Source organism: Engystomops pustulosus, chromosome 5, assembly GCF_040894005.1.
Source record: "Engystomops pustulosus chromosome 5, aEngPut4.maternal, whole genome shotgun sequence".
NCBI classification, from domain to species: domain Eukaryota; kingdom Metazoa; phylum Chordata; class Amphibia; order Anura; family Leptodactylidae; genus Engystomops; species Engystomops pustulosus.
Genome location: NC_092415.1, coordinates 176,819,203 through 176,846,300, shown reverse-complemented (window position 1 = coordinate 176,846,300; position 27,098 = coordinate 176,819,203). Strand labels below are relative to the sequence as shown.

Sequence of the window (27,098 nt, the reverse complement as noted above, 5' to 3'; positions counted from 1 at the left end):
AAGGAATCAGTGAAGATGTGACAAAAAGCAGGCGTGAGAGAGCTCTAAAAGTGACTCATCTCATGCAAAAAAAGTGACTCTTTTGAGCTCACTGCATATTTTTGAGGCAATTTTTTTTTTACAGGTAAATGGGCGAGATTTAACATTAACCCCTTCGTGTCCGTGGGTCATTGATGCCTTTGCAGTTCTGTTATGCGCTTCTATTACTTATTCTAGCGGAGAAGTATACAGGTGGTTACGCACTTCCTTTGGAAACGTTTTACATAATATAGCAAAATTCGAGTAAAAAAAGTTTTGATATCAAGGTGCCAGGGTTCAGGAGATATATTTGTTTGAAGTTGGCCATTGTCGTGACGTTTATCAAATGTCCTTTCTGCACAGGGCGTGTGCACATAGGACGTGTATAGCCGTCGTGAAGGGTTGAAGGAGGGATTTCTAGAAAGGACATGTCCTACCCTACCCCAGGGGCTAGTAGTTTAGTGAAGTAAAAGCTAATTATAGCGTCCCTTCAAATAAATTTAACAAGACAACATGTCTCACTTGTTTGGAATAACATATAGACAGAGTGAAGTACGGTAGTTCTTTGGGTGCCTAAATGGACCCAACAGGTTCCCTTTGATTAAACTACCACAACGAAGATGGTTGTGAACATCCAAATTGTGAAAGTATATATGTTCCTATGTTTTTTTGTGTGTTGATACCAGGAGATTTAATAAATCTCTTCTATAAAATACAATTAATTGCCTCATTGCAACTATTTAAAGCATAATGTAGGGTAAACTCCCTACTTACTGCCAATGAAAGGGGGGGGGGGGGGGTCAGTCTACAATATTCCTACCTGTAGCATGAGAAGCTCCGACCATCCTTCCACGAATAAGTCCTTCCCTCTGTTTGTTCCTCACCAGTTTCACCTTGCTGGGTAGGTTTTCCTTAATGTAATCATCTAATGGATCCCTCAAATCACCTGTCACAAAAAAAGTAGATGCTAGGATCATTGTGCAAGGATTTCAGAAAAACACCATCACAGCCATATTGGTTATCACTTTATTTTCTCAAATAGACCATGAAATCATGGAGGCGGGGGGTTGTTCTTACTAAAGAATGGTGCAGTGGATTAAGCATGTGTGATGCCGCACTATTTACTATCTAGCAGTGTAGGAAATTGCTGAGCACAGCGCTTGGTACATCCCTTTATAAGTGCCATCCACCTACTGAGCAGCTGGCAGACATATAGATATAGGGGCCAATATCATTTAGGATAATGTCACATCTTCACATAACTATAGATATAGATAATAGATTAAGAGCAAATTCTGGACTTCAATCCAGATGTGATACGACACAGACATACTGACATTAAAAGGCAGACAGATTCCATAGGAGTGAGGAATAAATAATACAAGCATCCATCTACTTTCAGGACTACCCTGAAAATAAAACCTGCCATGATTTTTTTTTTTAGTCTTCAGTGGAACCATCAGTCCTACTCCAAAAATGATCCCTAGTTAATAAGTTAGAAAGTATGACCACAAAATGATTCATTTTTTAAACGATAAAATAATTTACTTTGAATATTGATGTCTTATAATCTTTATCGTTTCCAAATATACTAGAAATAAAAAAGGAGGCAAGTATTTTCTTAAAGAGGACCTGTCACCAATTTTCACCACCCTGAGTAACAATACCTGCTAATAATGGGTTAAGTCCTCACCTTATCACCTAAAATTAGCTGCTAGTGGGGCACTGTACCTTTATTATAGACATTTTACTGATATGCAAATTTGCTTTTGTGACTAAAGTCTGGTATCTGTGACTCTTCTCTCTCCTAGGCTGGCAGTGAGCAACGCCCCCTTATTGTGACTGACAGCTCTGTGTCTCTTCAAATCACTGCTCTGCCTCCTTGCACTGTCTGCTAATATTCAACTACAGGCATATAAAGCTCTATGTACAGATGGGAAATATTGAGTCATTTTCTTTTACACGGTGCCTCATGTTACATTCATGACATGTGACCAGTGACATCATCACAGGTCCTTCCGCTTTCTATGAATAGCAAACTGTACACCATGCATGTGATCACATGAAATCACAGCATCCTCTATGCAGAGAAGTAGAAATCCATGGAGGCTGCTGTGATTTCATGTGGACAGATACACGCATGGGGTACAGTTTGGTATTATTAAGAGGCTAAAGTACCTGAGATGATGTGACTCTGGTCACATGGCATGAACTGTGACCTAAGAAAGCATAAGGCATGGGGAGTATTAGCTGGGAGGTGCCAGCCAAACAGGACATGCCCCCCCTGATGCCTGGGAATATAAGATAAAGGGAGATATATGTGGATGTAAGCGAAACTATTTTTAGCTAAAAGAAAGGTGTAAGTTAGCTATTAGAGATCTATAGGAACCTGTCGTGCATATGTGGTGTCAGGTCCCCCCCTCATATTAGGCTGACACTTCCTGCCCTGTGGAGTTCACTTTTCAGTCAACAGCTCATGACTATGACAAGCAACACATATATCCCAAGATCACACATTAAGTGATGGTCCTGCCCCTCTTTGCACCATTACCTTCATAAAGGTCATAGAGCATGCTCACAACACTTCCCATAAAAGTCAAAGAATAAGACCAGTTTGAAGGTTCCTCATCGTTCATGTAGCTGCTGTAAAACATATCTCTTAATGCTTAGGAAAGATGGCTTTCCCGGCAGAAAATAATAAATCTGCCATCAGAAAATAAAATCTGAACTAAAATTCAGAGCATTGAAAACTTAGTTTTATGATGGTTTTTAATAATAATTATAAAAAAATTGTAAATAAATTATTTTAAAAAAAAAACCCAATCCTTTATGAGCCTAGGTTTTCACGGACCAGTATGTGAGCCGACTGCCCAGAGTCTTTTATTATTGTCATCCGTGTGTGAGTGAAGCGCCCCCTGCGGGTGACACATGGGCTGCAAACAACAGGAGGGATGATACCAATAATAATCATTTCTCACCTAAATCACTGTTATCGTCCACCAGTAAGATTTCCTGGAGAAGATTTGGCGGTGTGCGGTCCAACACGCTATGGACGGTTCTCAGAAGAGCAGAAAAGGCTTCGTTGTAGAAACAGATGACGATGCTGGCGAGGGGCAGTTCTGTGGGGTAGATCTTTTTAGCACACCTGCCAATGTAATAATGTAATGTATGAGAACAGTGGAATCGGAGGACTTCATTACTTATGGACCAACATCACATAAGCAACAATCCTGACTTTGGAGTCGGACGGGTGCATGTACTATATTTTGGCAGATTCACGGAGTGGCCACGAATCTGGCTATGGAGGGAGGAGGGATGAAGAGCGCTCCCCTCTCCCGGCCCTGTAACCGCCTGGGATCCACTTCAGATGAGCACACAAGCGTCTGAAAGCAATAAAGTTGTTATCGAAGTGCAGTAAACAATCTATGGTGGGTGGGTAAATATAGCCGAGACGCAAATTCTCCAATGGATTTTTACGCCATACTTAAATGGAGTTTATTCACTCCATTGCATTGGAGTGCAAGAGGTTACACCGGGAATATGTAATAGCCAGATGTTTGGGGAAAGAATTCTTCAGTAGAAGCAGCTGTTGTAAAGGATGTATAGTTTATATACTGGGGGTGATCATATGGAGTATATATGTGAGGAATGCGCTGGTGCCATGTGATCCTCAGCTGTTGTAACGTCTCACATCAGAGAAATCTAATGCACAAATACTCCCTTTTAATTTGTCATATTGTCACATCATAATGCATAATCATTGGTTAGTTAACTAAAGTGGTATGACCCAAAACTTCCAGACATGGAGGCCTTTCATACAGTCTGCAAAGAAACATTATACTAAACCTTTCGGATGATGTGGTAAGAATTGACTGCAGCATATAAGAGGTTAAACTCTCAGGGTCATTGTTGATCTCAGCTGTTACAGCTATCCTGCCCACTGGGCTCCGGCCAATGATGGCACGGGGGAGGGGGGGGGTCAGCTTCTGAGCGGTAACTGTACATCAAAGTGCTGAAGAGAAAGAGGCCGCTATCTGCTCCAGTACACATGTGAGGCCAGAGCAGCTGCTGATTCTCTGAACTTTTGCCCATAAAATCCTATTTAGTGTCGCTATTACTGTACAACTACAACAGAATAAGTATTGCCGGCCATATGATAATTCATGGAAAAAGATCAATCACTGCACAGTAGGATTTTTAAAAAGTGGACAATGAAGCTGTTGTTCTGATGTGTTAATAGTCACTGGATCATGTTAAAGGGCTTGTCTGATTTAGAAAAACCCATCTGAAATTCTTTATGAGGATACCCTGGAGCCCGGGTAGCACGTTCTTCCATGGGTTCACTGTGTTTGGCAATGAAAACAATTGGGGGTACTGGTACAACCCAGCAACTAGTGTAACCCATAACGTAATGATCCGTTTAGTAAAAGCAGAGAGCGGATCTACGGCTCAAAGCTCATCTTCTAGTAACTAAATACTGTTTCCAGGCTAGGTGGGATAAATCACTAAAACCAGCCTGCTGGGACCCCCCCACCGATCATATGAATATGGACCCCCATTAGAACGTAATAACACATGCAGGTGTGCCGAGGATGCACTGGGGAAGTTTCCGCATACTGCTTAAATAAAAAAAGTACCATTAAAATCCATCATGATAAACCAGGGACACTTACTCATATATTCAGGCACCGTGACTGTGGTAATATTCCTGTATTTGTTACCCATGCCCTGTTCCCATTAAAAATGCTAATGTTACCAGAGTTCCTTTGTGCTGTAGCTTCACACACTGTGTAAGGTACACTGCCCCCTCCCACTGTGTGAGATTACCGTAGACAGAGGGAGGGCATGATGAAGGAGCAAGGTGTAAGGTGAAACATGCTCCTGGACAGTGTAACAGCCTGTAAAGCTGCAGCACGGAGGGGCTCCGGTAACACCCCCAGAGCCCTTCTGGACTGTAAGCATAATTTGATAATTTGATTTTAGAAGGAAGGAGGCCATGGATAATAAGTATAAGAAGATTACCACAGTCCCGGTGCCTGGATCTATGAGTAAGTGCCCCTGGTTTATCATGGATTTTTTTCTTTAACAACCCCTCCCCTCTGCTCTGATTGACTACTGCAGTAGTCACCAGCATTTGCTCAGAGCTATGGGAGTTGTTTAAAGGAAACCTACCGCTTGAAGGTGAGCTGGGTGCCGGAGCTGGTGCCGGAGCTTATTTTTGTTAGTGTTTTAAACCGCGGTATTGCGGTTTAAAAAACACTTTTTAAACTGTATAGCCGGCGCAGGCAGGTACGCGCTCGGCGCTTACCATGCGCGCGTCTCTCCTTCACTTCCTATGTAGCCACGCGCATGGTAAGCGCCGAGCGCGTACCTGCCTGCGCCGGCTATAAAGTTTAAAAAGTGTTTTAAACCGCGATATCGCGGTTTAAAACACTAACTAAAATAAGCACCGGCACCAGCTCACCCTGAGCTGGTGCCCGGTATTTCCATCAGAAACCTGCCACTACAAGTGGTAGGTTTCCTTTAATGTGATCAGCTAAGAGAATATCTACAATTATAGAACCAGGGAGTTAATAAAACAGCTCTGCCGGGCTTCTACAATTGATCAAAACTGTTGACCGTTTCCAACAGAATATTATTGCTTGCTTCTCAGGAACCACAGGTAGGATCAGATTCCATCCAGTGAAATTAGGGAATTCCATCAGAATTCCTCTTTTGGAATCCCTCAAGACAATACTTCATCCCCTCCTTAGCTCTATACACGGCTCTTCCTGGAAACATGATATATGGTACCTGTGTCTCTGCTAAATTTAAATAACAATTATCAAATCGCTATATTTTATGTGACTAGGACTTAAATTATATAGACCGTATTTTTTGGACTATACAACAACTTTTTTTTAGCAACAAATAAATCTCCCTCCTGATCGCTGTCCTGGTGATCAGATGGGGAATTGACAAAGTGCTTCACAAGATCTTCCAAAGAGCAGTGCCCTCTGCATGTGCACTCTCACTCTCCCGGCCATCCTAGGAGTGACTTATCACATGCTCCCTGCATCACTGCAAGGTCAATAAACCCTTTCTTACTGCCAGGAGATTGCGGGGTCTGAGATAGGTTATGAAGTAGAGCTGTGTGTATGGATGGAGCTGTGCTAGATGTGTTTATGTAAGTGAATAAATATACATATAGATCTTTGCGAGTGAAAGGATGTAGTAGTGTTCTGTGTGATTATACGGTTAGTATTTGGGACATACTTGGAATCTCTGGTATCCGGGATGTCTCTGTGATAGCCCAGTCTATTGCTTATCAGCATATTGAAGGCGTGTTTCTGATAGCCAACATCCCGCACATCTTGGTCTTGTTCATTGAAGATCATACCTATAAGAAAAATACATAAAATTCACTTTATGCATTTGGCCATTACACATAGGGGGAAGTAGTGGATCTGCTGATGGAAAAACAAAGAACTGGACTCTGCAATAAGTAAATAACTTGCAGAGATTTTAGTTTTTGGGCAAGACAAGTATCTGCTTTTAGAATGGATAATACCTGTACATTAACCCTTAGGCTACATTCACACGATGTATGCCCGCCATACCGTAGTGCGGGGGGCATACATCGGCGCTGCGGAGAGGAGCAGGGGATGAGCGCTGCTCACCCCCGCCCCTCTCCATAGGAAGATACAGCGCACGGCACCGTATCACGGGAAAAGATAGGACATGTCGCGTGCACCGTACCGCTCCCGTACAGGGCCGTGAGCCCATAGGAGTGTATGGGGGACGTATATCGGCCGTATATACGTCCCCCATACATGTGTGTGAATGTAGCCTAATTGTAGTGGCATATTGTCAGGTAAGTGCCGTCTTCGGTGGATGTGTATTTTAGTATTTATTGCAATTTTAATGTTTTACGAATAAAGATTTGTATTTTTGTATAGTATTCTGTTGCCAAGCTTACTCCAGACCCTTCGTATTGGCGATGCTTTTACATTTTTGGTCATTTATTAAGTATCTTTACGTTTTACAAACACAATACAGTGCTACATTCAGAGCCGGCTCCAGGTTTCTGTAGGCCCCTGGACGACAGAGACGTAAAGTCACATGGCCGCATTAATAATTCAGTCTCCTGTTCCCTAAAATATTCCCTAGGTTATCATACCAAACAGCCCCCCCATGGTTTTTTTATATACAGCCCCGTGATTGGTATTTTATACAACCCCATGGTTTCCTTTTGTACAGCCTTATGTGGGCCCCCCCAGCAGCTCTGGGCCCCAGCACTTGCTCAGGTATGCCCAGTGCTGAGGCTGGCTACATTAGTAAAGTTTTTTTTTTTTTAACTGCAGTGTATACTGGGTGCATGAGACTATATCACTGTACTAATCTGCATGAGTGGTAAATGTTATGGTACAATAGGTTCATAAAGAATAAATCACTGCAAAACAATAGACTGCACAATGTGAACCAGGCAACGAAAGTTGAGATTCTGGGCCAGCTCACATTCACTGGGTATAAATATATTGTGCTTTTGTATAAAAAATTAAGGAAATCCACAGTTTGGTCACAACTCAGGATGTGTAAAACCTGGGCTGCTCCTCCTTCTGGGGTTAGGGGGACATCAGGAGACCTCCGGTGTCATAAGGTCTGTCGTCTTTTCTGAAGAACGTGTGAACTAGTGTCCATATAGAAGGTCGTTGAGACACTTCAATGACTAATAAAACATAAGCCTTGTAAAAACAAAAATGAGGTTTCCCCTTTGGAGATTTGTCTGGTGCGTTTTACTCCAAATTTGCAGCTTGATGTGGGCGGATAAAAGGCTGCCCTATATCTCATCGATGGTGGTCTACAGGCCATACTACTTGAGGTTTCTAGACCACAAGATCTCTCTGTTACAGGAGAGAGGCAGCCACATCACTGGCAGCAGAACACATGGTCGCATGGTTTCTAAAATTCTCTCTTTTATGTGAAATCTCACCCGTTTCCAGTAAAAAGTCTCCCCCCAAAGCCAGGCAAATATGACTCTTCTCACCTCGTTTTCATATCAAAAGAGTCAAGTTTAGTGGTTGCAGAAGTCCCTAACTTTGGCTCTATAGTTGTTTTTTTTTCAAGTCATATAAAAGATAATGTTCTCATCGCTCAGATCTTTGTTAGCCACTGATATATGGGCTACTAAAGGCATAATTGGAAATGCAAGCTGATAAAAGATCCGGTTCCTGCATATGTTTCAACTGACTGTATGTTCAGTTTTGCCGCTCACAGAAGCATAAGAACCTGGTGAGATCTGAAAGATAAGATTCTCATTTTTTAATATGACTAAAAAAAGCCAGTTTCTAGATACTAAAAAACAGAAGATAGGGGGTTCCAAAGTGACACAGCCCCTGCAACCACTAAACTTGACTCATCTCATGTGAAAATGAGATGAGAAGAGTCAAATTTAGCTGACTTTGGGGGAGATTTTTTTTAATGGGCAAGATTTCACATAAAAGAGGGGAACTCTAAAAAGTACATTTCATTCCTAAGAGACAAGTAGTTTAGTGGCTTAAAACCTGGTGACAGGTTTCTTTTAAAAGGCTACATCTTCATATAACTAAAATAAAGCAGGTTTTCCATATGGATTTCTGCATTGAAATCTACATTGGATTATAGCACTTATACGGATTCCAAAAAATCTCAGGAATATGCAGCTCAAATTGGGTCCTAGTGTTAACGGGGTGGATCCTTATCCCCTATCCATAGGATACCAATCTGAACATTGGGGGTCTGATTGTTGGGACCCCTGCCAATCACGAGAACGGTGGACCAGTTCTCACTAAATGGAGTGTCCCATCACTTCATTCAATACTATTAGATTGTCGAAAATTGTCACTGTACAAGTGTTATTCCATATCCTGTTGGATACCAAACTTTGTACAACCAAGCAAATTAACTTGTACAAGCCAAACCAGAGACCCACATCTGCTATTTCTGGGTTCTCTTATCAGTACAGATCGAGGTTACTGGGTAGTGGAGAAGATTCCTTAGATGCAGGTCATGGAGGAGGGGAAGGTACTGGATCTAATTTCTTAATGAAAAAATAGTATCCCCCCCATAAATCAGAAACATGTCAATATGTGATCATAATAAATAATAATATTTATATAGCACCATCATATTCTGTAGCGCATAACAAATCAATGCCAGAGGAGCAATATTTTCTTTTGAGGTTCCCCCCATTTCACCCCTCAATTATTCCAATTGAGAGGATGAAATCCTCATTGAAATCTTGGGTTTGGATAGTTTTTTTAGAAAGTGAAAAACTTCACTGTACTCCATCATGGTGTTATACATTTCTGCCGCTGTATACATCAAGCTTTACTTTGGTTTATCTATGTATGTTTTTGTTTTTCAGGCTCTGAGCCAATATCCTGCGCTTTCCTCCATTGTTTACCTTAAAACTAAAAAATTGTGTTTCCTTTTATTTGGGAAACAATAAACAGTGCATAATAATGTATCCAATTTGTTGTATCGACACTAAACAGATGAAGAGAAAAGGGAACTAGAGAGGGGGAAACATGGTCCATGTGACAGGCACATGGTCAGGACCTGCCCATGATTTGGCCGCATCAGTGACCAGGATTGTGAATATACAGAACCTCTTCTATTTCTTAATGAAGAGGTGGAATTCATCCTGGTAAGTTCATGTATCAGTAGCTGGCTAGGATGCATGCCGTGTATTTCCGGAGTTACTACCCAGGTATGCCTAGTTTAATTTATCTTATGCCAATTTCTCTGCAGCAGATTAGCTGTGACTAGGACCACTGCCAGCTGTGCCGTCTACCTCTGCTCCAACAACGGAAGCTGAATACAGACAACTTACACTTGTTTTACTATCATAACTTGCTCAGCTCCAGGGTGCTACATACTGTATGCAAGTAACCCACACCGGATACTACACATAGAGGCATAACATCTTACAGATTGCTGAGTTAAAGAAGAGGGGCCCATTTACTGGACATGAATCCTAAGTAATTGTAGGGAACATAATAGTCAGAAGTGGGGGAAAAAAAAAAAGCTCAAAATTTGTATTTCAGTCCCCAAAAATAAGATATATACTGCACTTTACTAGTCAGTGTTCATATAGATGGCGATAATGAGAAGCTATGTGCATCGGGAGGAAAGTTCTTATCACCTCCCCCTGTCCCTATGAAAGCAGGGTTAGTAGTAGTAAAGGGACTCTTTAATGTCATCAGATATTAACTCATTAAACTACCAGACCCGTTAGGTAGGGTATAAAACGTCCTTTCAAAAATTCTATTCTTTATATGAAATTCGCCTGTTTACCTATAAATAAATCTCCTCCGAAGTCATGGGACAATGGGCAGAGAAGAGTCATTTTTTACCCGAGACAAGTCACTTTTAGAGGTTGAAGAGGGAGCACCTAGAACCACACTAGGACGTCATAATAAAGGTAATAATCTCATCTTTCATAAGACATCAGTCTTGTGTTTCTGTGAACCAGTGACATAGTTGGGAACTGGATCTTTATCGGCAGCTCACATTCCCAGCTATGTCTTTAACTGATTGAATCTGCCATTCTGTACATCACAGAAACACAAGCCTGATGCAATTTAAAGGTGAGATTACTATCTTTAATATGACACCAAAAGTCTTTCTAGATACTATAGAACTGAACATAGGGGAGTCTGTAGTGACACTAAGCAGCCTCTAAACTTCATTCATCTTAAGCAAAACATAACATTTTCACATGACTTTGGAGGGGATTTTCTATAGGTAAACACACAAGATTTCACATAAAAAAGAGGGAATTCCAGAAAAGACATTTCATACCCTACCTGAGGGGGGTACTAGTTTAATGGGGGAAAATCTGGTGACGGGATCACTTTAAAGGAGTTCTCTCACAAAGAACACAATACTGGGGGGAAATGAGCTGATTGTTGGGGGTCCGAGCACCTACAAAACACAAAAACAGCCCCAAAGAAGTGAATGAAGATCTAAGGATCTAAGAGGTCGGAGCCTCGGCAATCAGACATTTACTCAAGTTTAAGTTTTAGTAGGCAAACACCTTGTTCCCCAATATTCGCCAATAGTAAAGAGTCACAAATGTCACAATAATTTGCAGCTTTGACCAGCTCATCAGTGATGTTCAGCTCTGATTCAACGTCTCATGGGACAATTGTATAGAAACTAACAAAAATATTAATTTTTATTTTTTTTACGCACTTACCCATTTCCGGAGAGAAGTTCCCATTGGTTTCCACAATGTTCCCTACGTGATTTCCCATGGCATCTCCCACGCGACCCTTAGATCCATCGGAATCCATCCCGGCTGACTCCCGGGATAAGCGGGGGTATATTTTTTTGGGGAAGGGTTTGTAGGGCTCCAGCCCCTTGATGGACACATGACTGATACCTTGGCTCTCTTCGCTAAAGTTGAAATAAATAAAGAGCAGAAGTGTCCAGGTCACGGAGGTGAAGAGGCACCCATAGCAGAAACAGCGGAGAGCGGCACTGCCCATGGTAACCCTAGCATTGTCGAGGGTCCATCCTCCAGTCCCTGATTACAGAAAGGACAAAGATTAAGAAAAACACAAGGCACTGCAGTAATGAGTAATAGAAAACCTGAGCTCACCCCCAGGGATCATGTGAATATGTGCAGAGGGCAGATTAATAAATGGCTGTGCATGACCCCAGCAGCCTCTTACATATTAACTGCAAGTCAGATGATACCGGGGCACCTGCAGGGGGCGCTATTACGTCCATATTGTACCTAGTAGCCGCACACAGGGAGCCCCGGGCCCCTGCACCAAGCTGCTTACCTGGGGCCCCTTCCAGAGTGGTCTGAAGGCAGACTGACCACCGTCTCCTCCCACACAATGACGACACGTATAAACCACGCCCCTTATGCCGTCTATCCACCACGGCTAGGCGTGACCAGGAGAATGACGTCACCCAGCTTAGTAGCCGACTGCCGCGTCTATCAAACTCTAGAGGTAGACTACCGTCCTACATTTCTGTCCCCTGCACGTAGCCATATTTGATAAGCCTTCTCACCTGGAACGCAGAGAATCGGCGCTACGAGAAAATGGCTATCGTTATTGTTTTTTTGTTTTTTTTTTATGTTTTATCCTATTGGTGTTATTTGGCCGAATGAAGCCAAAATTAGCGTTGTTTGTGGGGTAATTTTGTGGAAAGTGTAGAAAAATGTAAAGAAAGAAAATAAATTCGTCAAGTTGCACTAACATTTAGTGATAGACTAACATTAAATAGATGTGTAAAGAGTTTGCAAAGAAAATATTTAAATAAAATACAATAAAAGTCATTTGTTTCAAGTGATAACATTTAGTTAGGGATCAGAAAGAAACAGGTAAAATTCAATTGTGTTATAAAGCAAGGTGACGTGAGCCACATATAGAGGGACATTTATAGGAGCTTGTGCGCCAGTTTTTATCGTGTACAGGCCCAGAAATAACAGCAATGCCGAACAAATTGCCAGGCATTCTGATTGTTTTCCTCTTTACGTTTGGGTAGGCTGGGACGCGGCGTTCCTGCTCCACATCTGGGCACTGACTATAGCCTGCGGACATTCATGACTGAAAGTTTGTAGGTTTTGGCGCAATCCTTAGCCGGAGCCTCCTAACTTTATCATACACCCGATAAATCCCCCACATAGGGCGTTTTCACATACAGTGGTTATGGAAAGTATTCAGACGACTTCACTTTTTGGTCCGTTGCAGTCAATTAGTAAGATCAAAATAGTTCTTTTTTTTGCTCATGAATGTGCCCCATTTTGACAGAAAAAAAAAAAATGTAGATTTTTCTGCTATTTAAAGGAAACCTACCACTTTATAATGGCAGTTATAACCCTCAAATACCTTGCACCAGCTCAGGTTGAGCTGATGCCAGAGCATATCTTCATTATTTGCAGAAACCGCCATATTCCTTATTAAATTGTTTTATTCTTTATATTTCAACCACACTTCGCCGCACCAAGCGCGCAACTGTGTGTGCGCCTGATTAGGAGGTCCCGGAGAGCCGGCGACGTCACCGAGCTCTCGCACACTGGCGCCTGCGCAACTTCAAATTTTTATCCTGGTCGGCTTTGCACGCGAAGTTGCGCATGCACGAGTGTGCTCGAGAGCCCAGTGACGTCACTGGCTCTCCTTATCAGGCGCACGCGCGGTCGCGCACATGGTGCGCCAGAGGGCTCTGGCTGGTCCAGTCAACAACGGTCACAGAGTTGTTCTGAAGCCACTTTCATTTTAGCTGTGGGCTTAGGGTCATTGTCTTGTTGGAAGGTGGACCTCCGGCCCAGTCTGAGGTCCAGAGCACTCTGAAAGAGGTTTTCATCAGTGGTACCTCTGTGCTTGACCGCATTCATTTTTCCTTCAATTGCAACCAGTCATCCTGTCCCTGCAGCTGAAAAGCACACTCTGCCAGAAAGCCCCGACTGGTGGAGGGCTGTAGTGATAGGTGACTTTGTGGAACTTTCTCCCATCTCCTTACTGCATCTCTGGAGCTCAGCCACAGAGATCTTGAGGTTTTTCTCTACCTCTCTCACCAAGGCTCTTCTACAATGATTGCTTAGTTTGGCTGGACAGCCAGGTCAAGGAAGAGTTATGGTCATCCCAAACTTCTTCCATTTAAGGATTATGGAGGCCACTGCTCTCTTAGGAACCTTTAGTGCTGCCGAAATTCTTTTGTAATCTTGGCCAGATCTGTGCCTTGCCACAGTTCTGTCTCTGAGCTCATTGGGCAGTAACTTAGACCTCATGAATCTCATGTGCTCTGTGACCCGTGAATTCTTATATAGACAGGTGAGTCATATCTAAAAAATTGTACATACACAGATTATTTATAAATATTCAATACATTTTATTATTTCATCACATAAAATAATCATCATCACAAAATTGGGGAGGTAGCGACACAATGGGAACCATGAGTTAAAAACAGTGTATTACCAGCCATTAAATAAGAAAAGTATCAAAGACATACAATGAAAATCGGCATGGTAAGTATGGTAAAAGGGCCTACTATTAAGCAGCTCCCCTTGAGAAAGCCAGTTGGCGAAACATGTGTCGGGGTCGCACGGTGTATTCCTCTCTCCCCGGTATGGTAACTAGACTTTGGCTCTTTTTTGGTTCTTTACTCATTTGCTCATATTTGTACTCAACTGGTTAATACTAGGCCGATTTTCATTATCTGTCTTTGATACTTTTCTTATTTAATGGCTGGTAATACACAGTTTTTAACTCATGGTTCCCATTGTGTCGCTACCTCCCAATTTTGTGATGATGACGAAATAATAAAATGTATTGAATATTTATAAATAATCTGTGTATGCACAATTTTTTGGATATGACATACTTAGAGCATCGGATTGAATAGTGGCACCCGAACTGTTGCCCTTATCCTTAGCTCCCCACCTGTTTGATTTGAATAGACAGGTGAGTGCCTTTCACAATCAAGTCCAATCAGTTTAATTAAACACAGCTGGACTCCAGTGAAGGAGTAGAACCATCTCAAGGAGAATTAGAAGGAAATGGACAGCATGTTAGTTAAATCTGAGTTTCAAGGCAAAGAGTCTGAATACGTATGACCATGTTATATTTTGGTTTTTCTTGTCTAATAAATCAGCAAAAATATCTACATTTCTGGGGGTTTTTCTGAAGATGGGGTGCAGAGTGTAGATTAATAAGCAAAAAAAAAAAAATTTTGATCTTACAAATTGAAACAAAGAGTGAACATTTTAAAGGGTCGGAATACATTTCCAACCCACTTTATGTGGGATTTATATGTCACAGAAAAAATACTTGGGTGGGACTTGGATTTAGGCTACTTGCACACAAACGTTGCAAATAACCGTTGTAGAAAAACAGATGTTAATGTCCATTTTTTTCAAGACTCATTTGCATCAGTCTGTCATCCGTTTTTAAGGGATAATCGACTATGAGTGATCCCATAAAAACAGATCTGATTAGTAAAATTAGTAAAATCTACCTGTTAATGGATCGATCTGCAGTTACCTTTCACCCAGATTTCCTGTCAAGTTGACAATGGGCAAAGGTGATCATTAAAATGTTTGGGACCATAAACCCCAGCTGTGTAAAGATATACTGGTGTTTCAGTAGTGCCAAACTGCATGTTAGATTGCATAAACATCACAGGGCGAAATGCAATAGTTATATGTCTGTCACCAATGGGTGACTGTGCACAATTCATCTCCGCAGTGGTAAACACATGATAATTATCACTTCTTGCTAGGATGTATTTGATATTTATACAATATGTAGTATAGTAGCAACCTAGCCAATAGTAATATTTCACATTACATCCTCCTGCATTGTGTACAGGCATTGCATTGAGAACAATGTAATCTTCTTCACTACCACTAACAGATGTTTATATCACAAGAAGGGGAAGTGCAGTGTGTCCTTGACAGTTCACTGGACTGCTGGACCCTCTAACACCTTGGGCCCCATAGCAGATACAATGGTTCTGCAGTTATAGTTATACCCTGGCATGTGACCTACTTGATGTCTCAGGTCTATAAACCCGAAGTAGCACTTGCTTCAAACTACTGATCGGTGGGGGGTGACAGTTACCATATTTTATTTAGTATTCTATCTCATCATAATCAACATCTGTGTCAGGTAATGTTCTAAGGATGTGTGGCTGATAGAAAATACTATTTGAAGGTCAACTGAGTTTAACAGGTGGGCATCTATGACCAAAAAAGTTATATAGTGCATTTTTAAGAAACAATTGTTATGTGGACTTCTGTGGAAGAAACTGTTGTTATGGGCACCTCTGGTAGACACTGTACAGGGGCATCTATGTTTAACACTTTTGTAGGGGGAAATGTGTGATTTGCAAGAAAAATGCTAAATTAGGGATTTATTGTCAAGAAGAGATCTTTTGTGATGTATAAGAAACACAAGTGTGGAAAGAAACATTTTGGCATTAGATTAGATATATTTTTAATTTTTTTATTGACTTTTATTTTAAGTATGTATCAATCTAAAGTATTTGCTGGAAACAGCCACAAAAAGCTATCAATTAGTATGAGGACTTGAGTTAAAGAGTGCCAATTAAAGTTAACAATTAAAGGGAACTTGTCACCAGCTTTTTAATTACAAAACTACCAGACCCCACAGGAAAGGCATCAAATGTCCTTTCTAGCATTCCGGTGTGAAAACTCGCCTCTTTATCTTTAAAAAAAATCACCTCCAAAGTCATGTGAAAACGAGCAGAGAAGAGTCTTTTGCCTTAGGCCGGTGCCACACGCACCGCTTTGTCAGCATTTGAGAACGCAAACGCAGACAAAGCCGCACCCATCGAGGCGGCCCGCTGCCCGATCGCATCAGCGTTTCTATCGATTGGGAATGAGCCGCCGGTGTTTTGTGTTAATTTAATGCAAAACACCGGCGGCTCGTTCCCGATCGCAGTTGTTTCCATAGAAATGCTGATGCGATTGGGCCGCGGCCCGCCCCGGTTTTCAAACGCAGACAAAGCGGTGCGTGTGGCACCAGCCTTAGATGAGTAACTTATAGATGCTGGAAGAGGAGTGGCACTTCACATGGCCATATTTTGAGCTCTGTAGTAGCTAGCTAGCTACCTACCCCCCATAGTATGGAATGTGAGCTGCAAATAAACATCTCTGCTCTTACATAGCACAAAGAATCAGAACCCTGCAGCTGTTAACAAGATGAACCAATGTTCTATCTGTTAAGAGCCCATGATAGGGATATCAAAAGTGGACCTTCACTATGCTACAAAACCAGAGATACAGGGAGTTAGCAAAATAGTTGAGAATGTGAGCTGCAGATCAGGATCAGATTACCAAATATGTCATTTAATTGCCTGCATTTTGTAGCACATAGAACCACATCCATGATGTGATTTGAAAGATCAAATTTTTATCTTTACAGTAACTCAAGTCAACCATGGCTGCTAGAGAACCCATGATAGGGGCATCTGAAACAACGCTCCCCCTCCATCCCATAAAAGTGACATTTACTCTTCCCCCTCTTCTTAGCTCATTTGAAGCATATGACTTTGCAGCAGATTTTTTTTTATAGGTAAACATGTGAGTTTCAACAAGAAAGATGGAATGTAAGAAAGAATATTTCATACCTTCCTACATGACAGTGCTGGTAGGTCAGTTTTCCCTTTGATGTCTGTACATACTGCTGTGTTACATATACATATAGCTGTAATGATAAATATTGATGCAGCTCATACAGGTACAGGCGGTCCCCTACTTAAGAACACTCGACTTACATACGACCCCTAGTTACAAACGGACCTCTGGATGTTGGTAATTTACTGTACTTTAGTCCTAGGCTACAATAAACAGCTGTAACAGTTATCAAAGGTGTCTGTAATGAAGCTTTAGTGTTAATATTGATTCTTATGACAACCCAACCTTTTTAAAATCCAATTGTCGCAGAGACCAAAAAAGTTCTGGCTGGGATTACAATGATAAAATATAGAGTTTCGACTTACATACAAATTCAACTTAAGAACAAACCTACAGACCCTATCTTGTATGTAACCTGGGGACTGCCTGTATACTATTTCTCATACACCTAATTGTATATCAATGATTATTTATTAAATATTTTTGGAAAACTCTTTTCTTAGAAAGTTGCTTTGTGTTCATAGTACTGGGTAATCATTAAATGGTAAGCACCGGCATTGCTGGACACAGTTACAAAAAAAAAGTGACCTTGGAGCTGTTATCTTGTTTAATGTAGACTATGACCTACAGAGGTAGGTGTAGGTCTAGGGTTCCTTGGACCAATCAGAAATTAGATCAGGGCTACACTGTGACTTTATGTAGTGTTAATAATTGATTTTTCACCATAGGACTACAGATGCAGTCCAAATTAATGGTATAAAGTTGCAATATATGCATTAGGCTACAAACATAGAAACATGCTCAGCCTGTTATTTCCAGACTGTACGGTGGCAGGATTTCACGGACCAAGTACTTTGCATGAGACAGGATTCCTAGCATCATAGTCATATACAGTATGATGCAAGGAATCCCTGCTTTCCCGAGAAACAACTGCATCATGATTACAGTACAGAGCTGTTGTCTGGAGGTTTTGTGACGATTCCTCGCATCATATATAACTATGATGCTTGGAGTCCTCAACACATTGATTGGTCCATGAAAGTCTGGGTTTCACATTTATGACTTTTTGACCTAACTCTGATGGCCAAGTTGTATTTACACACAACAAAATGTGCTGGTTATGTATATATGATATGTTAAAGGTGCTTTACGCTCACAAACTCTTAGGGTGCGGTCACACGTCGCGTTTACCGCATGCGTTAAAAAACGCATTGGAATAGCTGGAGAGTGATTTGCCTAATTAAACACCTCTTAACACTTGTGTTTACAAAACGCATGCGTTAACCGCGATGTTAACGCATGCGTTAACAATGCGTTAACAACCGCATGCGTTAACCGCGATGTTAACGCATGCGTTAACAATGCGTTAACGGTTGCGTTTTGTAAACACAGGTGTTAGCAGCTGTTTAATTAGGCAAATCACTCTCCAGCTATTGCAATGCGTTTTTAAACGCATGCGGTAAACGCGACGTGTGACAGCACCCTAAATAACCTATCCATAGTATTAATGGGTGATCGTTGGGAGATCAGCTACAGGCGTGATTGGGTTATAAGACGCATTGCCAGTTTTAAAGTGACAGTGTCCCATTTCAGCAATGATGGGATCATGAAATGCATATGGCTATTGAGGCCAGTAAAAGTGGTTCGGAGGCTGTAAAAGACCAGTGAGTTATTCCTGTCTAGTAAGGACCATAAAGCACTGGGACTGGGCTACTGGTGCTGGAAGGTCTGCTAAAAAGGTGAGTATCATCATGTTTTTTCATATATTTCACATTATGCAATCCCCCACTTCTATTAGTATGTTGGGAAAGCACTTTATTCCACAATAAGAAGACTGCAGTGGTTAGTGATGGTCTCCGGAGTCATTATAAATCATTCGGGCTCTTTATTGAGTCAGGACTTGCACCTACAAGGAAACATAAGAGTAACATTTATTATAAGTATTAACATTAATTTACGCTGCTAAAGAACAGTCAAGATTACACATATCTTCATTTTTATGGGTTAAAAGTATTAAAAAAGGGACCTTTCATTAGATCTACCAACTACCAATTCAACGGATCCTGGCACAGTTAGAATTTTTCTCTGGCTCTTCACCAATTCTCTATCAAGGATCCAATATGCTAATGAATAGAGGTGGGAGGATCCAGAACTTTCAGATTGGACCCAGGATTTGGGTGCGTCCCATGTTACCCGGACACATTGCTTGTTGTGATTGGCCAGGGATGCCCCCTTCCCTGTGCCAATGACAGCCATGGCTAGGGTCTGGGTCACCCAAATTGAAAGTTGACCAACTGTCAACTGGGTGGTCCCAACAAGAAGGACATTCTAGGCCCTTCTGCATGACTGATTAACATATTGGATGCTTAAAATGGCACTGATTACTCCAGACAGTGGATGGGGTTTTGGAGGGTGGGGGTTATGAAAAACTTTGGTTAAATCAGTGGAGCAACACCAACAATTCATGCATGCATCTGTGGAAATTTTAAATTTGATGTAAATTTTGACTTTTTCACTGTGGATATTATTCCCTGTGTGTTTGGTGTTAATAGAAGGGATACATTTCACTCTTTCTGGTAAATCGATTAGGAACTCACACTCTACCCCATGATGCAATTTCTGGACTAAATCGCAGTCAACTGAAATTCAGTCTCTTGAAATAGGAATAGAAGTTAGTAACTTTGGAGCTTGTGTCCGGAAAGTCATGCTTCAACACTAGATCCATCCTCACACCCCCACACTGAAATTATATGTGCACAAATTTTACGACTTATGCGGAATGGAGTGGGCTCAATGATGATGAATAAATAAATGCTAATGGAACATTTCTTTGGCAGAAAGACGACATTTATTACAATAATGAGACATTTATGCAAGAAATCATCTCTCATGTATTGCTCAATTGCAAAAGTTAGGAGATTAACTTCCAATAATTGTATATTTTGAGACACGGAGGATGCTACTGTGAAATTTTATAAGGGATGTTAGTACAAGTAGTCAGTATAATGGTCAATATTTTAAGCTATCTACAGTCAGAAGAGGAGACTGTCTGCTCCAGCACAGGACCATCCAACTGATTAGCATATTGGTTACAGAAACAACCCTAAAACTATGTTAACCACTTAGTGACCAGCCTGTCTTGGGACAAGATGGCAAAGTAGTTTATGGCATTTTTTTCTCCCTCTCCATAATTTTTTTAAAATTACAGTCATCATGCAGAGGTCGCATTAACACATCTACAAGTTCAGCACAGTCAGGTCTGGAGGGGAAGGCGGCCTCAGTCATAGTCTGGGAACATAAGCAGCTGCCGATGCCCATGGTGTTTTCCCAGTGATGTCACAGTCCTATGGACTTAAATCACTGGAGACCTCCCTGAGTGTTCGGAAGTGAGCGGAGGCTGGGATAGACACAATGGGGGTCATTTACTAGGGGCCCGATTCGCGTTTTCCCGACGTGTTACCCGAATATTAGCGATTTGCGCCGATTTCCCCTGAATTGCCCCGGGATTTTGGCGCATGCGATCGACTGTGGCGCATCGGCGCTGGCATGCACGCGACGGAAATGGGGGGGGCGTGGCCGAACGAAAACCCGACGGATTCTGAAAAACCGCCGCATTTAAAAAAAAAATCTGTCGCAGAGCTTGCACTTACCTTCACTCAGCCCGAGCCAGTGAACTCCAGCGCAATCCTTAATTTGGAGAAGATTGGGTAAAAATGCAACACTATGCACTATGTATTTTTTTCTGTTTATTTGGCATATGGCAGCTGTTGACTACACTATCACAGTACAGGCGCGTCACACGGCTGAGGATGGGTCTGTATACATCGGTGTAATTGGTAAGCCCCCAATTCTGCTGATTCCAATCAGTGTGTCCCCAACCTTAAAGGAGCCCTAATGAACTAATTGACTATCCATAGGATATGGTCTTTGATATTAGTTTGGTAGGGGTGCTGCTATAGTACACACTGCAGGAGCTTATTGTGTTGCACTCTTGCATGAGGATTGAACTCTGGACTTCTGTCTTACAGTGACCTATGCTATTAAATAAACATTTTTTTGGTATAAAAAACACCTTTAGTACAGTTACATTTTTACTTTGGGGCGGAATATAACCTGATTTTATTTACCCAAGGTTACCTATGTACCATGACTCTCCCATGCTAATTCCCCATCGTCTTTTGTAGGCAAAAGTATATTCTTTCTGTAAAGTACCTGCCAAGGTTTGCAATATACACAAAAAAGTAGAACTTCATGTATTAATTCTCACATAAAAGATGGTATTTAAGTTAAATGTATTTACTCCACACCCCAAAAATAAAATAAAGTAGAAGGATACTTTGGGCAGATGTGTGATGTGTCCATACAACATAGGACTAAGATGTATCCCCCTGCTTATATAGTGGGAAAGGTTGTTCTGTTCCTCGTCCTCCTCCTGATAGCGGGAAAAGGTGGGAACATTAGCAGCTGCTGATGCCCATGGTGTTTTCCCAGTGATGTCACAGTCCTATGGACTTAAATCACTGGAGACCTTGGAGTGTTCGGAAGTGAGCGGAGGCCAGGATAGACACCATGGGGCTTATCTACTAAGGGTCGTGGATCGCACTTTCGTCAGACTTTCCGATGTTTTCCGATCTGGGGGAGGGAGTTTGCCGTTGGATGATCCGACTGATTCGGACTGAGCGCAGGATTTTTCAAATTGTGTCACAAGACAATGCACTTATATGCACCAGGAAGAATAAGGTGAACTCTGGTGGACCTGAGCGGGGAAGGGACACATGCAGGATATCGGGCGCATGACCTTAGTGAATCGCGGCAGAGTGCATTATCACCGGACAATGCACTTTCGGTGAACTCCATGGACGCGTAAGTAAATGTGCCCCAATACTTTGCATCCATCCCCCATAGACTATTATGGCCTCCACTGAAAATGTACGTCACTCAGTAGGAAGGAGCATCCTGTGTTTACTGCTGGATGTGATCCATACTGTGCCGACGGAGGAAAAAAGGATGCCCCCACCTTCTACATGTCTATAGGTACATTTAGCGCATGCGCCGGACATAAATGCTGAGGGTATTAAAAAACTGTGATATGAATATAGCCTTACTAATTCTTTTGCATATAATTGGTCACCAGTTTAATGTTGACTAAGGAGCAGGACTTTATACACCACTCTGTCACTAGTTATGAGCTGGGCTGACAACCCTCCTTGATTACAAATCTTTCGGAGACTTGTGTATTTGCACACAGCCACAGCCTCAAAAAAAAGAGGTTCAATGTTGATGAAGTAAAGACCAAAAATAACAAAAAACCTCAAGCCAAAACAAATTACTCAGAAATTTGGTTCCTCAGCTCTGTTCCTCTAAGGGTCACAGTAGCTTTTAACAGAAGGTCTTTTGTTGCAACTTGAGATTAATATTTACAGAAGAAGCGCTGAAACAGTAGCTGGTATGTACCACATAGACCCACACACAGTCATGGACTGGATTACACTTCATGTTTGAAGGATTGTCAATAGAATATGAAAAGTGTTCTAATAAAATTATACTTTTATTGATACAGCGCCACTTTTTTCTGAAGTGTTGTGAAATATGTCAGTCCAGGAATATAAAATGACATAACATACAATGATACAATATGAGAGGGACAATTTACAAGGAATGTGAATAATGCAGCTTGAACAAGGAAGTAGATTTTTTAATACTTTTCCACACAGTTTACAAACCACAACAGGAAATACAAGGCGATCCCCCCTTATTGATGTAATCCATTTTGCTCTACTTGAAGCAACACTGTAAAATCTACAGAGCAATCTGTAGGGACATCATTTTCACTAAAGACAGGTTGCAGAAATCCATTACAGCTGCATTGCAAATTCTGCTTTCTCTAAGCATTTGCATTACAATATAATTGTGTATTATAACTTACCTTGCACCCTGACAGAATCCTCTGTGTAGTCCCAGGGGTTGGGCTTTGGTTTGAATGCATTTCAAAAAACAACATGTGACTTGTCTGTGCTCCAGACTCCTCAGCTCTCAGCCCCCACCTTTGTACCTCTGTGCGCCTGAACTATTTGCTCCTGAACTCCAGTATCCCTGTAAATAAATGTGTCCCTATAATTTTGCATCACCATTTTCCAAGCTGCATAACTTTTAACTTTTTTGACTTTTTATAAAGTTGTTTGAGTGCTTGTTGTTTGCAGGATATATACTTTTTGTGGATCTATAGAGATCTATTGCTTTCCATGACAGGTTCCATAATTTTTTTCACGGACAACAGATCAGTGGAAAACAACTGAAATGTTTAAACACCCATAGAAGAAAATGGCTCAGTAAGGCATCGGTGAAAATCACTGAATTAATGCAGTGAAAAACAAAGCCAATGTGAAAGAGCCCTAATACAGAAACGATAAACATGTAAATGACACAAAAGAAGTTAGTGGAGAGAGAAAAACAAGATTGCGCTGCTCAATTTTCATAACGTTTTATTCTCAATATGATAAAATGATGGACATTTTTTCCCTTCATCAGGTCTGATATAAAATCTCCTGTTTCTTATATAGTTTGGCCCGGAATCTTCATATATTATAGTTGGAATAAATATTGGGGGGGCCGTGATGGAACCTTTGTACCGCTGGGCTGGATGAATGGTATTACTTAAATTGAATTATTGAGAGAATTGCGAGGCGGCATGAATGCTGTGTAGAACTCGAGCCCCCGAAACGTGTTGTCCATCATTTTATCATATTGAGAATAAAACGTTATGAAACTTGAGCAGCGCAATCTCGCCCTGTATTTCCTTCTCCACTGACTGCATCCAACCGATACTTGTTCAAGTTCCGGATATCAGGTTTTCTGCAGCAGCTCAATACAACACTCGATACATTGTCTGCGTTTCTACCATTAGCCGTTAACGTGCCAGGTGCTATTTTGTTAAGCCACTGACATTGTCCCGCGCTGTGTTATTTTGTTCTTTTGATTATTCATTTAAAAAGAAGTTAGACAGCCTGCTGTGCCAAAATACATTTATATTGGTAATGCATTTTTATTGTAAAGTCATAAACAGGAAATAAAACAAGAGAGAAACGGCTCAGACCTGCCACAAACAAATCTAATAATTGTTACATTGTCTGCAATGATTCAATTGACTTCAGCGCCACAATGTTAAATTATGTAAAATCTGTGAGCGGCAGTGACATCTGGCAGGAAAATCCTGATGTGACCTCACACTTCTGGAAGAAATGTTTTTCTGATTACTACGACCCTAATCTGCATTTATTCTAATCTCTGTGCTGCAGCTTCACAGGCTGTTACACTGTGCAGGAGCTCTTCCCCCTCCCACTGCGTGAGATTACAGGAGGCAGGGGACAGTGTAACAGGTTCTGAAGCTACAGCACGGTGTAGCTCTGGTAATGGACCACAGAGCCCTTCTGGTTCATTATCGAAAATTGAAAAGTTGATTTTTAAAAGAAGAGAGGCCGTGGATAACAAATATAAGCAGATTAACACAGTCACAGTGCCTGGATCTACAATTAAGTGTCCCTCGATCTACAAGTAAGTATCATGATGTATTTTTACGAAAGGCATCCTGTGTGTCCTTAGCAAGTGACTTTTGTCTCTCTGTGATGAATAGACTACATTGCAGAGAATAACACACAGACCATTTTTGCGGACACTCGGACCAAAACTACTTACACATCGCTAACACATTTACCACTAAAACCGAGAACAGGACACATTCATTTGCGGGTAGCCTAAAACAGAATTTATAGAAAGCATGAAAAGACATTGGGGCACATTTACTTACCCGTCCCTGCGTGATCCCCGAGTGCGATCCCCGACGAGAATGCACAGCTGCCGCGATTCACTTACAGCGTGCGCCCGATATCCTGCATGTGTCGCTTCCCTGACCAGGTCTGACGGAGTTCACCATCTTCTTCCTGGTGCATGTAAGTGCATTATACAATTTTAAAGTTAAATCCCACGGTTTGTCCCAATCCGTTGAATCGTCTGACGGCCCGCCCCCTGATTTGTGTTGCAAAAAAACCCCTGTTAAATGCGGGGCAAAACGGAAATCGCCGGAAAACCTGACAGAAATGCGGTCCCCGCGGACCCTTAGTAAATGTGCTTCAATATTTTTTCAGCTTTTTTGAAGAGCTCCATAACATCCATGTATCTTTCAGCACCGTTTCCAACCCCTTTTTTTAACCATGTGTCTGAAAACAATGCAGTGCAGGCCATACATTTAGAAATATGAGGTCCAGACCTAATATCGCTTGCCTACTGGAAAGCATTCAAAAGCAGTAAAAGTACAGACGGCATCTTCTACAAGGAACTATTAGAGGAGCTTCATGTAATTGATTATTTGCAGAACCTCCAGAGTTCAATATTAACTGTTATTGAAGATTCGGCACAATCCCAGCAGATGTGGACGGATGGCAAGCATGATGCAGTAACTATCATTGTGCGCCATATTAGTTATTTTGAAGCTTTAACTCTAGGATGTCCTCACTCATTCCAGGTTTTCCTGGCACAGCACTGATTCGGAAGATACTGGTGTGGTGCCCTGGGTGCTCGTTGATGGAAAGGGTCACCAATAAACAACTTCTGTGTTAGATGTAGAATAACAGAAATGAACTGAACTATTGTCTGGGTGAAGCTGGGTTCTTAGCTACAGCTCTGCTCTGGTGGTAGATTACATGGTAAGAAGAATAAAACACAATAATATGCTAATTTATATCATAAGTGACATCAGTTATAAAGAAAGCAGCTTCATCTACAGCAGATCCAAGCAAAATCTAAATAGTGGGAAACATGGACTTCACTCCATGAAATGTAAGTCATGAGATTTTAACAAAAATGTATCTTCTATTGTTCACTCTAAGACCAATACCCCAAACAGTCTGAAAATAAAGTGTAAAGAACAGTGAACCATTGACTAGTGTATAATGGAGTGTTACATACTTCTTGTCCCTGCTGGAGATTTAGATCATGAATAATTGCCTGGCCGGGGAATGATAAGGATTGTAATATGTTTTTCATCTGTTCTGCACATGACAGAAGACTCGCTGCAAGCCAAAAGGGTTCTAATTCCATCTACTGATGTAATGAAGACACAGTTAATAAAGAAGTCAACGATGGACACAGCAGATCTTTGATGAAAACCGAAATTATATCAACACATGGAACTTCAAAATAGTTTACAACGAAAATAGATTCTAGTTCCTGGAATGCAGTCTTGGCTACGTTCACAAACATTGTATCATTCAGGCAATAATCTTCTTAAAGAAGACAAAATACTATGCGTAACCGGGAGTTTTATATTTTATAGAAGATTAATTTCACCTTTAATAAATACAACAGTGTTCTCCGCTTTCTGCCATTCCCTTTTTCTTAGCCTGGTGTCACATGACCTGTTTTGTACGCTATAAAAAATGGACTTTTCTACACCTGTGTTTTCTTCCATATCTTGTCCATGTATTTTCTAGCTCCACAGACTTGTGACATTGGGACACAGATGACAAAAAAGTCATTTTTGTATGGGTTATCAGTTTTGAAAAAAAAAAAGTGTAAAGGCTCCATTGAGCTTATGGATATGAGAAGGATGGATGAGTCCTTTGTGTGACATAGCCCTTAAAGGTGTAGGCCACTTTTCACATAAATTACCCATGTGCCTTTACTTTTTGATTATCCTTGAATGTTCATCAAGTGATTCAGTATTCCTGCTATTTACTTTTGTACGTCAATACTGGTGCTGCCCACGCACTCCTAATGTAGGTGCACTACCCCATCCACAGACGTCCTTTCCATACAGCGCTGCATGCCGAATGCTAACCCGTTCTCTTTCTCTTTTACAGTGGCTCATGTTTGGCAAAGGCAAGAAACATTACACAATAATTTATTGGCCGCACAAATAAAGCAAACAAATTTCTCACTTGAAGAA

At 41.3% G+C, this 27,098-nt stretch overlaps 1 protein-coding gene and 1 long non-coding RNA gene across 4 annotated transcripts in view; one reads left to right on the top strand and one right to left on the bottom strand.

Annotated features, from left to right (window-relative positions):
* The window catches only part of GALNT11 (polypeptide N-acetylgalactosaminyltransferase 11), a 24,031-nt gene extending 12,075 nt beyond the window's left edge, over window positions 1-11,956 (bottom strand). The window contains exons 1-5 of one of the 3 annotated variants that reach the window (XM_072153910.1): window positions 11,832-11,956; window positions 11,240-11,569; window positions 6,274-6,397; window positions 2,997-3,163; window positions 839-964 (exon numbers count right to left, since the gene is read on the bottom strand). In XM_072153910.1, coding sequence (XP_072010011.1) covers window positions 839-964; window positions 2,997-3,163; window positions 6,274-6,397; window positions 11,240-11,531 — 709 coding nt within the window. In that variant the 5' untranslated portion in view covers window positions 11,532-11,569; window positions 11,832-11,956. The other 2 variants (XM_072153908.1, XM_072153909.1) reach the window with 2 other exon arrangements.
* Window positions 9,565-27,098, top strand: LOC140133572 (uncharacterized). The gene is made up of 3 exons (XR_011855925.1): window positions 9,565-9,685; window positions 16,947-17,171; window positions 26,216-27,098. It is a non-coding gene; the product is annotated as an uncharacterized lncRNA (long non-coding RNA).